General features: G+C 36.7%; 1 protein-coding gene across 3 annotated transcripts in view; it reads left to right on the top strand.

The window, feature by feature from the left end:
• The window catches only part of AMPD3 (adenosine monophosphate deaminase 3), a 31,944-nt gene that overhangs the window by 2,132 nt on the left and 15,097 nt on the right, over positions 1-14,715 (top strand). For all 3 annotated transcript variants that reach the window (XM_075427545.1, XM_075427543.1, XM_075427546.1), the window contains exons 2-6: positions 1,550-1,775; positions 4,248-4,443; positions 4,903-5,068; positions 7,414-7,633; positions 9,889-10,018. In XM_075427545.1, the coding sequence (XP_075283660.1) occupies positions 1,555-1,775; positions 4,248-4,443; positions 4,903-5,068; positions 7,414-7,633; positions 9,889-10,018 (933 nt within the window). In that variant the 5' untranslated portion in view covers positions 1,550-1,554. The remainder of the gene's footprint in view (positions 1-1,549; positions 1,776-4,247; positions 4,444-4,902; positions 5,069-7,413; positions 7,634-9,888; positions 10,019-14,715) is intronic.

Here is a 14,715-nt window from a genome sequence, read left to right as displayed (position 1 = left end):
AGTGATTTTATGAAGTCTTAATACTAATTGCAAAATGCATACTTCCCAGGCAGAAAAACTGCATAGAGTCAGATCCACAGTTCTTTAAAACCAGTGACATTTTTTCCACTGGGATGTGAATTAGTTCCTACAAAATGAAAATGCAAAATAATGTAGGTGATTGCTAAATTGTCATGTTACGGCAATTGTCTCCTTTTTGTACTATATTTGCTTATAGAATAAAAGCAAAAGTGTTTTCAAAGCAACTGTGAAAACAGGTGGGCATTAATTAGAATCTTTCATGCTGGAAACAGGATCACATATCAAAAGGATCACATATCAGTATGTGAAACTTGCAGCATGTCTACAGAAATACTGTAATGGGGGCCCCGATAAGTTATGCCTGGAGTGATTAAACACTGCCGTGCTTCATGCTGACTTTCAGCATACGTTGTTACTGAAATTAATACCCTCTTATGAAATATGTTTGCATTTTTGTAGCCAAAAAGGATTCTGAAATTCCAGTTTTGAACCTAGACTTCACATTCTGGCAGTGCTTGGTTGTGATACGTTCATTGCTGTTTTTAACTTATGTAAATAAGAATTTAATCTTATTTGTTACAAATGCCATCACACTGAAGGCATTCAAAAAGCTTTATAGTACATAACAAATAATGCTGGTCAGTACCTTACAAGCACTGTATTTTTTTCCCCTACAGAACGCTACCAGATATGTCAAAATACATGTTTTGGATTGTATGAGAATGAAATGTAAATAAAGCCATGAAACTACAGAAGCAACAGTAAAGATGGTATTTTTAGTACTGCTGCTATAACAACATGGAAATATTTTACGATGAAAGGCTACTTAATAAAAATTTAAGATATAAAACATTTTTAGAAAAAATAATATTTGAATGCCAAGTAGAAACTGAAGTCCATATTCTATCTGCTTCCTGCATACAACTCAAAAGCAGGATATGAACTACTGAAAACAAATGGAAAAAAAAGGTCACCGTGTTAACTACACCATATTTGCTCCTGTTGTGTAACCCTTTTACTTCACATCAGCTCCCTGACTTTGTTACTTGTGGAAATGGTGGGGTGAGGTAGAAATGTGCAACCTTCTTTTCTAATTTGCATGTGGATCTAAAATTGATTTTAAGTCACTGAGCAGGGAAGAAGGCAGGCAACTGAGTGAATGCGATTTCTAAGTTCAATGCAAGTACATACAGCTAAGTATACAGTATATCGCAAATAATAGTCTATCTGATTATGCAAGTAAGTGGAATCTACTGGAAAATCTGTATGTACATATCTTAAGAATTTTCATGAGTATACGAAGAAGCTCCTGATCCACAAGTTGGCATGGCTCCACAAGTAAAGATGCTCAGTGGATAACTGTTGTTCTTCTGTACTGCATACTAGTTTAAATTCTGTGTAGCTGTTCTACTTTATTATGCTTTTGTGCTAAGCTTTTAATTTTGATAGATGGACCATGAAAAAAAAGTCTCTCAGATATCTTTATTCTTCTTGTAGTTGTAACTTTATCAACTGTCTTCCTTATTAGCTGAGATGCCCAGGCAGTTTCCAAAGCTCAACATCTCTGAGGTTGATGAACATGTGCGACTTCTAGCAGAGAAGGTATTTGCTAAAGTTCTTCGAGAAGAAGACAGCAAAGATGCCTTGTCACTATTCACCGTGCCTGAAGACTGCCCTATTGGTCAGAAAGAGGCTAAGGAAAGGGAACTGCAGAAGGAACTGGCAGAACAACAGTCTGTGGAAACAGCTAAAAGGTTTGTTAAGTAGTTGCTTTCTTAGTGGAAAATATTTTTTTAAATGAGTTTGAGTTAATATTGAAATATCTGGCAAATAACATTCTGCCTCTTCTTACTTTAGGGTAAAGGTCAACGGCAGGTACTAAGGGCACCTGTGTGATGTCCTTCAGTGCTGTGCAGAAGGTGTGGGGATGGGCCCTAGGGAGCTTGGATTGGTGAGATGGTCTCAGTGGCATTTCCAGCAATAGAATAGATATTGCCTATGCAAGTTTAACAGACAGCATAGCTGGGCAGAAGTGAACACAACCCTAAGAATCTTTAATGTAGAGTCAGAAAAAGCAACACTTATCCCCCCCTTATTCTAGTTTCATTCAGAGAAATAGAATTTTTAACACAGAGAAAATGACAGTGGTATGATGCTTCTTTTAGTCTCTATAAAAATAGGTGAAAGCAAAGAGATGACATTTAACATCAAGGGCGAAGGTGAAAAGTGGTATTGGTATAATGAGGTTATTCATAGCTTTCCTTAACTCACAGAGATAAAATCTAATCACTGTCAGTCATAAAAATGCACATTTTGCGTTTTCAGAAAAAAAAATACAGTACACCTTTGGTTTACCCGTGAATCTAATGAAGCCAGACTTGTTTTGGCTTATGATTTTCTTCTGTGAGAGAAGTAGCCTTACTCTGATGTCAGACTGTTCCAGTATCTTAACTTCAGTAGACTGGCTGGACTATTTTTTGAGTCACGTGAGGTCAGCAGCAGTCTGACACCAAATGGCTTGGATGTGTACAGACTCTGAAAAAGCAGACAAGCAAGGAAGCCTTTGAAAGTAATAGCTAAACACATGTACCTGGTTAGCTGTGGACAATCAATTAGGCAACGCTTGGCATCATATTCCTGGAACAGAATGGAGAAGAGTCAATTTAGTTAAGATATGACACACTGATACAGGCTGAGACATTTGGGTTTGAATTGTGGAAGTGGATTTCCCAGTTGGTATGTTTATAGACATAAGCAAGCACAGAAGGAGAAACTAGATGTTTTCATTCAAACAACTATTTGGTATGTCTGTCCTCCTGAACTAAAAAGTTTCACTTATAATTTGGGAAACTGTATTATAGAAATATGTTCTGTCAGACTGTACCTCAAGTTTTGCACAAGTTTAACTGTGGGAAGTGGGATATTATATGTGTGTTGTTTACGTGTGGGAACAGAGCAAGTATTCATCCCTGTCCTACAGGACTGAAGTGTACTTCAAGGACAGTTACACAAGTAAAACTTCTGTTGTTTTCAGTTGCAGTTGATCCAACACTGCCTTTCAAGAATTTCATACTGATTAAAAAGGTGGCTACAAGTACTTAAGAGGATGGAATTTGGTCATAGGGTATTAATCGTACCAGCACTGCATGTTCTTATTCTTCAGAATGTCACAGAAGTAATATACAACTTCCAGAGAGTATTCCAATATTCCTTTTTCTTTGTTAGTGGTTCTTACTAACATTTTAAGGTTTTGCCATATAGTTTATAAAATGAGGGAGTATTTCCATAGTACAAAAGAAAGGGATAGCGAAGTTAGTTTATAACATTATATTTTTTTTATTGTATGAATATTTAAAACATATTTAAATACATTTAAACTGAGTAAGGAAAACTGATTGAATCTTTAGAGATATTGCAAAACTTGACTTGAGGTATTACAATTACTTCACTGAAAAACACAGCATTCTTTTTCAGTTGGTTTGGCTAAAGTACACATCTATCACAGTTTTGCTGAGAAAAGGCAAAAGTTTTTAAATCTATGGGTGTTAGCCATTTAGTGTCCCGAGTGGAGGAATTGACTTTGATAACCAGCATTAGCCTTTTGTTGAAGTCTCGTCAAACACTACCTAAGGAATAACCATCTGCTCATCCTTTTTCTTACAAGTTTAACTGAATGACTATATATGAAATTTTGATGTGTAGTCTTGTCCGACGATTAGATGAGTTTTAAAATCCTGCAAGTTTTGGGAAGAATGAAAAGTGTGTGTAATAGCATGATAACTTACAACAACTTCCTGTATGTAACATTCACTTGTATCTGTCTGATGCTTCATGAATTCTGATGTTACCAGTCTCTAAGAAGCAACTCCTGCTAAAGTAAGCACAGTGATTGCATTTTCCTTCTATACAGTGACTTGCTGAAATTGAATTTGTAGGAAGTGAAACAAAACAAACCTTAGGGCATCTTACAGCAATTGTAAATAAATTATGGCATATTGTATTTGTGTGGAGGGTAAGTACAATTGTGTGTAGCATATATCATGTGAAATGTTAATAGAAAAAAAGCTAAAAGCACAAATATTTTGTGACCAGCATTTTTCCTGTGGTATGAGAGATTTCATTCATAGAATTTCTTAGGGGGTGATGTCTTTGCTGTAAACAGTTTTCCAATGTATTTAATGTTTTATACTATGGCTTATTTTATGCTTTATACCATGAATTCGTAGGAAGAAAAGTTTCAAGATGATTCGATCCCAGTCTTTGTCATTACAAATTCCATCTCAGGAATGGAAAGCACCATCAGCAAATCCTGTTCTGTCTCCTGCAACGCCAGTTCTTCCGAGTGCTTTTCTGCCAATCCAAGTGCCATATGATGTACCAGAGTTTCAGAGAGTTTCAATTAGTGGGGACTACTGTGCAGGGGTAAGAAACAATTTTTTTTTTTCCCCTGTTCTGTATCTAGGGGGGGAAAAATCCCAAACCACAAGCAGCTACTCTATATATAGTGTGAAATGCCAGTATGTTATGGGTCCTTGCAACAAACTGTAAATTGCTTTGTGAATGCATTGATTTGTATAACAGTTAAAATCCAGGTCAGGTCATTTGATACATTTTATCATAAAAAATAAATTGAATAGATAAAAACATAGTCAAGCATTAAATAATTGGGTAATATATGGCAGGAGAAAAACAAATTGTGTGTTTTGCACATTGTATTTGGACTCTGCTTCTGTCACTGAGACCTTGAGTAAGATTCTTATGGTCACTCCACATACACTTGCATTTCTGGAATTTCATTTGCCTTGTTACCAGCATGGATTCAGTTTGCTGCTATAACTGCTGTTTTATTTTTGTGAGTATTTATCCAGGCGTTCATTTCAGGTTACAGTTGATGATTATGAAAAAGCTGCCAAGAGCCTGGTGAAAGCTCTTCTCATTCGAGAAAAGTATTCACGTCTTGCCTACCATCGCTTCCCAAGAACAACATCTCAGTATTTGTGTAGCATGCAAGATGAAAAATGGAAGGTTGAAAATGAAGTGTATCCAGGTGAATATCCTTGTTCTTCTTTTTAAAATATAGAATTAAACCCATGCAGTGCTGTAGTGAACGTAAGTTGAATTTTTGTGGTGATCTCTTCTGAGCTTCTTTGCCTCTGTAAGTTATTCTGTTAGTAAGTGGTGGAGAACTGCGGATAGACCTAAGTTATAAATCCTGTGTCTAATCTGAATTTAGAAGCTGTCAAAAGCTAAAAACCCATACTAGATGTTCATTTTTTTTTTTCTCCCTGGCAAATGAGATGGTAAGTGCTACACTCCTGTTCCTCCAGGAAGAAGATGTATGGATATGGTTTAAAGTGAAAAGTCATTCCTCCTGGTCTTGGCATGCTGAAATAAAAGGGAATATGAGCTCATCTACATTGTAGATTAAAGCACGATACAGGCATGTCAGTTAGTAAGTCCTGAGCCAGTGATTTCACAGGCATGGTACAGTTACCAGGTCAAGAGTGGAAGCTGTATAGTTATATTTGTTGGGCATTCTGTCTGGGCTGTTAAACTCTGCTATTTCAACAAGGCTTATTAGGTTGAACATATTCCCCACTATATTTGTCACAAATTATATTTGTCAGTTAGGTGGGTTGTGTCTTGAAAGCTTTGCTTGTGCATTAAACTGTTTGCGCTGCTAATTTTTTGATTATCCTGTGAGGATCAACCTTTGGTTTGTACAGATGTGCCACTGTAGATGTGTCCGTATTGTTAGCAATGTATTCTCAGCTATAAAGTTGACATATTAAATTAATTACCCTCTAGCTCAGTGGTTGAAAGAGGGTGAATTAACATGTTTTAATGCATTTATTATACAGAAAGAGTGTAAAGAGGACAGTATACTGAATATTCAAGACAGAAAAGATATTTTAGAACAGCTGCCAGGGAGATATTTCCAAGCTATTATGAGGTTAATAACTCTTTTACAGTCATGATTTTAAACTTACAACGTAAACAATAATATCTCATTACACAGTGTCTTAATTAGCACAAGTTTGAGCTGAATAGTTATGAATATTAGAGATAAGAATGGTATCAGTTTATAGCATACATTCAGATGCTTTATGTGAATAAAAGGACTGGTTAATTACTTTTCTGTCTTGGCTTAACTGAACAGGTAAAAGAAGAAATCACAGTGACAAGACTGAGCCCAAGAATGGAGTTCAGTTGTAGTTGAGACATTTTATACTAGTTGCATTAGTAAGATATTGTAGAAGAAGTGATGAATGTTCACTAGCATGGGTGATAATATTTGAGCATTCACATAAGCTGAATCTCCTAGAAGTACGTGTGTTTACCTGATTCTCACGAGGGGGAAAAAAAAAGTAATTTTGTAAAGGGATTACAAATGTGTACTAAGCAAATCCCAACTGTGCTTCTGGTACTTTCCAATTTCAGTTATGGTCAGAAGGCCAAGGGGAAAACTAGAGTTGTGTTGTACTGTCTCTGGCTTCTGCACTTCTTGGTTCTATTCAAAAGCAATTAAACATAAAAAATAAGGAGTTTTATTAAAAAAAAAAAACAAACAAAAAAAAACCAAACACCAAAACAAACACCCCCCCCCCCCCAATCAACCAAAACACAAACAACAACCACCCCCCCAACTAAAAACTGCAATCAAAACACAACAAAACTAAGCAACCCCCCCAAAACCTACAAACCAACCACTGCTTTGGGCAGAGTGAGAAGCTCTGAGTCTGAAATTACTTCCTGCTCTACCATGAGTGAAGTATATTCACTAACAGTTGAGAGAAAGAGGAAACAGTCCCAGTATGTATGCACTAGTCTAGCTCATTGGATTGTGGGAAGGGCAGAGGTGAAGAAGTAAGGCACAGCCTGTTCTTTTCTGACTGGTGTTCCAGTATGAGAACAGCTGCATTGCTATGTGCTTAAATACAAACTTCCAAAATTACTACAGTGAATCAGAAGGTGAAAAGAAAACAATGAAGGTGGGTATGAAGTCAACAACTATTTTATTGTTCAAAAATCTCAACTGTACTTTCAACCATGCTAATTTAAATACTTCTGGAAATTTATTTTGAAACTTGTGCTATCGTACATTAATAAAGAATAGTGTTAAATCTATTTATACATTAGTTCAGCGAAATCTAATAGTGTATATTTGAATTAAGGTAGATGCTTAGCTTAAAGAGGGACTGCAGTTAAAACTGGTCAAAATAAAACTATGTTGTAACAACAGATCTTTTACAGTAACTGAAAAAGTGATTTTTAATAAAGGATTAAGATCTGTTAGAAATGAGGCATTATAGAAGCAGAAAGTCCTTCTTGTAATTATTTTGCCTTTTGTGTAAGTTATTTCTTCTAAATGTAATGTAAATTTATTTCCAGATTTCCATTCACCCCCAGAAGAAAATGAAGATCCTTACAATCTTGATGATGCTCCAGACAATTTGGATTATGTTATCAAGATAAAAGGTGGCATTCCATTTGTTTATGATAACAAAGAAATGATGGAACTCAATGAGCCTCGGAGTCTGCCATATCCTGACCTGGAGACCTATACCCTTGATCTGAGCCACGTTCTTGCCCTAATTGCAGATGGTCCAACGTATGTTTCTCTTTTTTTCTTCTCTGCCCCTTCAGGCTGCTGGTTACCTTGAGTTTAATATTTTTCACTTTTGTGATATTTAATTCTTTGACATACTCATTCTACAGTAATGTTTTGTTTTGCCCTCCTCAAGCATTAAGGCATCGTGGAAAAACTTAAAAAGAAAAAACCCAACCATGTACAGCTATATTTTGTTTCTTTTCATCAACAATGGCAAAATGAGAAAGAGTTAACAGAAAAGCAAGAAATGGGCGAAATGTTCCCATTGAAGTCAAACCTGACCCAAAGCTCATGAGGCATGGGAACTGAAACTTGAACATCACCTTTTTAATTTTGTTTTGGCCTGTGCTGAATTTGAGCTTTTTGAACAGTTGTCTGGAGTTCCTTCATGTCTGTTCTGCACTTGCTGTATGAAGAGAAACCCTGCGTATGTAGAGCATACAGAACAGTTCAGCAATGTAAATATTCAGTCTGATTTGTTCCAGATGTGAATTAACTGCTCATGTGCTGCAAAACTGATCCAAGCATGCACAATCAAAATAGGTCTGAAATTTCCCAGAACCATCAAACTCCTGGGAAATCTCTAAAAACCAGAAATATAACAACTCTAGTACAGTCACTGACACACTCATGACAAAGCAGTGTCCTTGCCCATTGCATACTGAAAACATAGGCATCCCGTTTTTAAGTTTACTTCCCAGCTGAGGTCTAGAAACACCAAGAAACATCATGGCCTCAACACCAGGAAAGAGAAAGAATCCCCCTTAGGATGGAACAAAGCAGGAATCTGGGCTGTTCTTCTGAACTATTTGCCCTGCCCGCCAGCACACTGCATTGCTTGAGTATGCTTGTTTACAGTAGACAATGGGTAAATGCATTTCTAGTTTCAGTATGCTGTATTTCAAGAGACAAATATTGAGAAGATTAAAGGACAAGGAGGAAAAACTTGAAATAAAAGTCGTACTGAAGACCTTTCTTTTTGCAGATTTTATTAATGATCTTTATCAGGAAGCCGTAAGAAGGGCCTTGCTAGGCCACGGTAGAACACTCAGCACCTGTGTAAATGCAGGAGCAATCATCTGCTCCTTTCACTTCTTCAAATTAAGCTTTTGCAGGCTGATTCACGCTCCCTGATAAATAGACACAAACCAAAAGGAAAAAGTCTTTTCAGTAATCCTGTTGCAGAAGCTCCTCACATGGTAATGCTTCCCTGTTTGCAGCATGTGCTTTCCTGTCATTTATGTCTATCACACATGGGGCTGCTTGGAGATTAAGAACCCATAGTTCTTCAATCTTTGCTGTTCTTAAACTGGTGAAATCTCTGCTCCTTAGTCTTCTGGTCTCTTGAATAACAGTATAACCCTACAAAGATTTGCTGCAGTGGGCAAATGGGTCTTCATCAGTATCAGAAATGAGACTGTGTTTGAACTGGACTTCCAAATCCATAATGGGATTTGTGTCCAATTGAGGAGATTGTCAACAATAAAGCAGAAAAAAGGCTATTCTACTAACAGTACTACAAAAATATTGTAGATTCAATAAGAATTGACAGATGTGAAGATGAAAACCGTGTCATTAGTTAAAAATAGAATGAGAAACATAACAGAAGATGAAAGTAAAGACAGACAAGTAGGCAAGCAGGAACAAAAAAGCATGATTTTTCTCAGAAGAGCACAAGAAAACATTTTGGGAAAAACATTTCTACACAATAGATGTTTTTAAGGAATAAAAAATTAAAGTATATTGGATCTTATCTCAGCTTCTTATATTCACATTGACAAAGCAAATAAACTTTGCGGATTTTTTTTTTTTAAATTATTTCCATAGTAAGTAAGTCTGGATTACAGGTTTCTGTTATGTATGAGGTGATCTGCTCTATTCGAGGTATGGTTTCAGAATAGTAGCAATTGACATCACATTTTGTTACAGGTTTTGTGCTTTCTCTGGTCATCATTATTAAAATAACTGCAGTTTATGCACAGATACAGTGATAATAGTAGTACTTGGGCAACTTAAAGGATGTAACATGGTTATGTAGAGTTCTGTTTGAGGCTTCACTAACAATTTTGGTTTGGAATCATATTGGATATTGACATATATTTGTTAACCAGTAGGATAAGAAGAATGGATTTGTCTTGGTTCTTGGTCTTCATAAAAAAAATACTTGTTTTTACTGTGAAAACTTTCAAGTTCTTTCTTAACTTGATGTACAAATAGCTTTAAGTTACAGTTAATTTTTCTGTTTTCTTTTACAGAAAAACATATTGTCATCGGAGGCTTAACTTTTTAGAATCTAAATTTAGTTTACATGAGATGTTAAATGAAATGTCAGAATTTAAAGAACTAAAGAGTAATCCTCATCGAGATTTTTATAATGTGAGAAAGGTAAGTGTGAAAAGGATTAAAGGCATGACATTGTTTTAGTAGGAGTTCCAGCAATTTTGCTTTTCTTGTGTGAGGTGTAGATGATATGCATGAAGTAGTGTGTGCATACCACTGAATTGAATTACGTTAAGAATATTAAAATTTGCTCCCTGTATGACATATCTATGTACTGCGTTGGCAGGTGTCCTTCACTGCAGATAGCTTTGATACTGTTTTCTAAAGATGAAAAAATGATAGCTTAAGCCTCCTTTTCATATTTTTTCGCTCTTTAGCCATTATTTCAGTGTGTCAGCAAACCAAACTTGAGGATATGTCATAGCAGTAACTTTTACACATCATGTTCTTCTCATTATCTCAGATGCCTGGCCTTGTGTGGCAGCAGAGTTTTGGCTCAGGCCAGATTAGCTGTGCATGGAAGAACACAGTTTCTAGAGTGGCTTACACAGCTTTGCTGAATTCTGTGTTGCAATAGCTGGTTGCTGCCGTGACACACCATTTGGTCTAGATTGTTGCAACTGATTCTTTTTTTTTTTTTAAGTATTGGTTAGACAGAATGGAAGTAAATTCTAGCTTTTGTTTGTGACCACAGGGTAGAAAAACCACTTGCTACTTCTAAGAAAGGAAGTTAGAGTGGGTTTATATATTTCTAAATTCTATAGATGTCACAAAATACTCAATGAAATTAACAGATGACTGCTTTTTAAACATATGATTATAAGCCTCATGAGTGAACAGTGATTCTATACCTTAACTTTGCTGAACTTTGATTCATTCTGAGGCTTTTTTCTTTTTTGCTTTTTTCTTCGTTTTTCTCCTCTTCTTTTTCTCTTCTTCTGCTCTTTCCCAGTAGCTACTTACTGAATTTGGTGATGTAATTCAGTTTCATTATATAAACCAAAAGGCATAGTGAACGGGAAGACTTATGGGTTAGCATTGGATTTAAAGGACAGGAATGCCTCTCTGCATCTCTGTTAGCATTGCATGTAATGGTGCCTTACCATTGTAAACTGGCAGCACAGCTGTATTTTGTGCTTTCAAAGCACTGTGTATACTATTTCTCCCTTTGTATCTTGCAGAGATGCTGAGGTAAATTCTTGTGGCTACCCTCAGTCTTGCAAGTGAGCACAAAATGATCAGGTGGAAAGCCATCAATCATTATAATGCAAACATTCTGTAGAGACCATAAAGAAAGCTTTTCTTGTATGCTTTCTTTTAGTAATTACAAGAATAAAAAAATAAATTTGTCTTCACAGCAGTGTATTTCTGTATTTGTGGGAATATTTTTGCTGCCAGGAGCATTACTGCACTACCCTAGGGCAGAATATTTTGTGTCTTCTGCCTATTAGTAAGCTGCAAGGAAAGAATAAAGCTTACTGTATAAAGCTGTTGCATCCTATCTGAAAAGCTAATGCAGTATGAATATACTGGTGAGTAGACAATCTAGCAGTGGGATGTGGAATGATTTCCCTTCAATCCAGCACTGAAGTAAAGGCTGCAGAGGATTCAGTATCAAGTTCATGAAGAGCATAGCTATTGGGGTAGAAGTATTTATGAGTTAAAAGTGCTTCTGTTTAGAAAATCAGGTAGTTTGCAGCTATTGATACTAATCTATGCACTGGAAAAGTTCAGTAGCATTAAAAGGGCTGCCCTTGGCATTTGATTTTGCTATATTTGTCACATCTCGCTCTGAATCTAGAGCATATGCCTAACTCAGTGCAACACTATTTCTGATATGCACGGATAAGCATCTGTAAAATAGATCTGAGACTGATGTTTTGTGGAGATTTGAGAGAGTAGAAGAGAAGCAGTGCAGCAAGATGAGGGAGGCAGAGTGGTTTGGAGAAGTTGGTGCTGGTGACAAGTGATTTGGAGGGCAATGGGAACTCCTTCAACCTGGAAGTTGTACACAGATGTAATCATGTTGACTGAGAGGTACAAGCATTTCATCCACAAAGCCTGCAGACAAAATGGCATGGGTGGTCGGGTCAATAAGGAAAGAAAAGGGCTAGCCTGAATTGAGAAGATGCAGAGGAAGACAGGCTAGCTTTCTTATGTGGAGAATTGCTGAGTGAAGGGAATTCTACCATCCTTTAATTGCGAAGAAAACTGATGTCCGCCATTGCTTGAATGAGAAGATGGAACTTAAAGAATTAAGGAAACCTTTGTGTTAACAGTTGTTTTCATTTGTTAAAAAGGTGAGTTCCCTGAAAGTATATTATGTGTTACAAGAAAGGCTTCTGTCAGTCATTGTGGTTCTTCTTTTCGTTGAAGATTAATGTGACCTTGACTGAAAGGTTTCTGCCTGAGGGGAAGGGAGAATAAGAACTGCAACAGGAGATTTGGCTGAGGTTTTTTTTCCACCAAGGGGAAATTGGGCTGGAGTGGCATTTTCACAAATTTGAAATTCAAGCAGAATGTTGCAAATAGAAGCAGATAGACCTTGTGGCAGAGGCTTGTTACTCATGACCCAGAAAAGCCTCAGCTTACATCACATATCGTATGACGAACAAAATAATAACAGCTTAAAATGGAACTGGTTTTGTCTTTTTTTGGGGGGAGGAAGGAGTCAAAGGGGGCACTTGCCACACTTACATGGGCTCAGTCTGTTCAAATTCTTTTAGTAGATGCCTTTCAAAATAAACAACAATGAAATTAGTAACAATTTCTCAGCATGAGAACATTTAAAATTAAAAAAAATCTCTAACCAAATCAGACCATATAAACAATGTCTAAGGATTCTGTGTTCAGATGGTTCATTTAGATAAAATTTCACCCTGAATTGTGAAAATGCACAAAAGCATACACACTAATTAATTATATGCTAGAGTAGGTCAAAGCTCAAGTCATTAAAACCTTCCAAAAAGTTGCATTGCTTCTATAAAACAATGAAGAAAAAGCTGTGTGATACTCTGTAATACTGAAGTTGCTGCTTACCTAAAGTTCAGAATAAACTGGGTAGTTAAAAAAGGTAGCCAAAGTGCTGCAAATGCTCTGGGAAAAGCGTGAAAAGAGACTACAGGAAAGTCTTTTTACTCTTGGGAAATAAATATATTGGGGGAGAGGGAGGAGGGAAAAAAAAAAGGAAAATATTTGTTCTCTGAGAATAAGCCTGACGTGGTTAGCTCAGCTATAGAGCTATGTGTGATATGCTTGTGGGGACTGGAGATTTCACAGGAGCTTACTGAATTGCAGAACCACACTTCAAATAATTATTTCCCAAAGGAAAGCAGGACCTTAAAAGAAATGCAGTTACTACTGTGTCATGTGATCCTCACATACAAGCGAACAAAAGAAACAAAATGTCTCCTTGCTTTCTGTCCCCTTCTAGCAGTAGTGAATTCATGTTGATTTAAATGAAGAGGAAGTGTTTTGTTTTGGTTTGTTTTTTTCCAAGACTCATTAATTCCAGTAGCTGAGCCACCACTGGCGTTCACTGTGTTCTAAAGCTCAGTAAACTACACTTATTCACGTTCGCTACACCTGGTATTCTATGCTTATGACTTGCTTTTCCTGAATGTTTAGAGATTGTAGGGCATCTATTAACTGTTATTTCCCTCTCTCATATGAGTTGACGAAGCCTAGTAGTTTGTAGTATTTCACTGGTCCCGGAAGAGTTTATAGTAAATAAGATTTGTTTCTAAAACAGAAGACGTTTATTAACCTGACCAAGCATATATACATAATTTAGCTGTAAAGTATGTATGAACTAGCCAGTGAATAACAATTAAATGTTAATGTTTAGGATTCTGTTTATAGCCTGGTCTTTAGTTGTGCTATTAACATTCACATGGAGATAGATTTACCCTTACAAGGCTGCAACAACTTCTGTATGTATAAACTGCAAATTAAATGACTACATGTGCCAAGTAAAACAATGACATTTCTGTGGACTGTATGTCATAGCGTAAGCTGAGGTTTACATTGCAAGTATATGGCTGTTGCTCATTCTGGTGCTCAATGATCTGTTTCCTAATGATCCTTAAAAGCAGATCAGGATGTCAGCTACTTCTGTTGGTGGAATCTGAAAGCTGATGACTTAGTCAACTCGCAAAGGGGAATGCACCGGTCTCATGTTGTACGTGTTCATATTTGCACTTTCCTGGACAGAGATGTAAGTTCAGTGACTTCTTATAGCTGCTTCATCTGAGAATTCCTTCTAGTGTGACTTCCTGCCTACAAGCTGCACAGCTCGTGTTGGGAGTGTGTCCCTGGGAGTGCTAGTTATTTGCATTTTAAAAGGCACAGTGCAGTGGGTTCAAACTTTCCCAATGTAGTAAATGTCTTTAGAAACTTGTATCTAATGTTAGCATCCAACCTTCAGATCTTGTTACATCATATGCTTGTGAGATTGAAAAGCCCCCTCTCTGCCTCATGGTCTTTTTTTGATGTACAAATACCTGTATACAGTTCATCAAATTAACTCTCAAATTGCACCCTGAAAGCCAAATAAGTTTCATTTTTACAATCACATGGTAGTGTGGGTTTTCCAGCTCCCGTTTCCTTTTGTGACATTTCTTGGGAATGTTGCTGGCATTTGTTTTTTTTTTAACCTTTAAATGTAGACAGCAAAACTGGGTGCATTCTGACAGCTGCAGTGTTGTGCAGAAGCAAGATGGTTTTTTATTTCTGCTTTGAAGCTTCTTTCTTACTCTGTATGAGGAGTTAGAGCAGCCCTTTCCACTACAGTTTCACATAAG

Source organism: Opisthocomus hoazin, chromosome 7, assembly GCF_030867145.1.
Source record: "Opisthocomus hoazin isolate bOpiHoa1 chromosome 7, bOpiHoa1.hap1, whole genome shotgun sequence".
Taxonomy (NCBI): Eukaryota; Metazoa; Chordata; class Aves; order Opisthocomiformes; family Opisthocomidae; genus Opisthocomus; species Opisthocomus hoazin.
The sequence above is the reverse complement of the archived record's forward strand: the minus strand, read 5'-3'. Positions and strand labels throughout refer to the sequence as shown.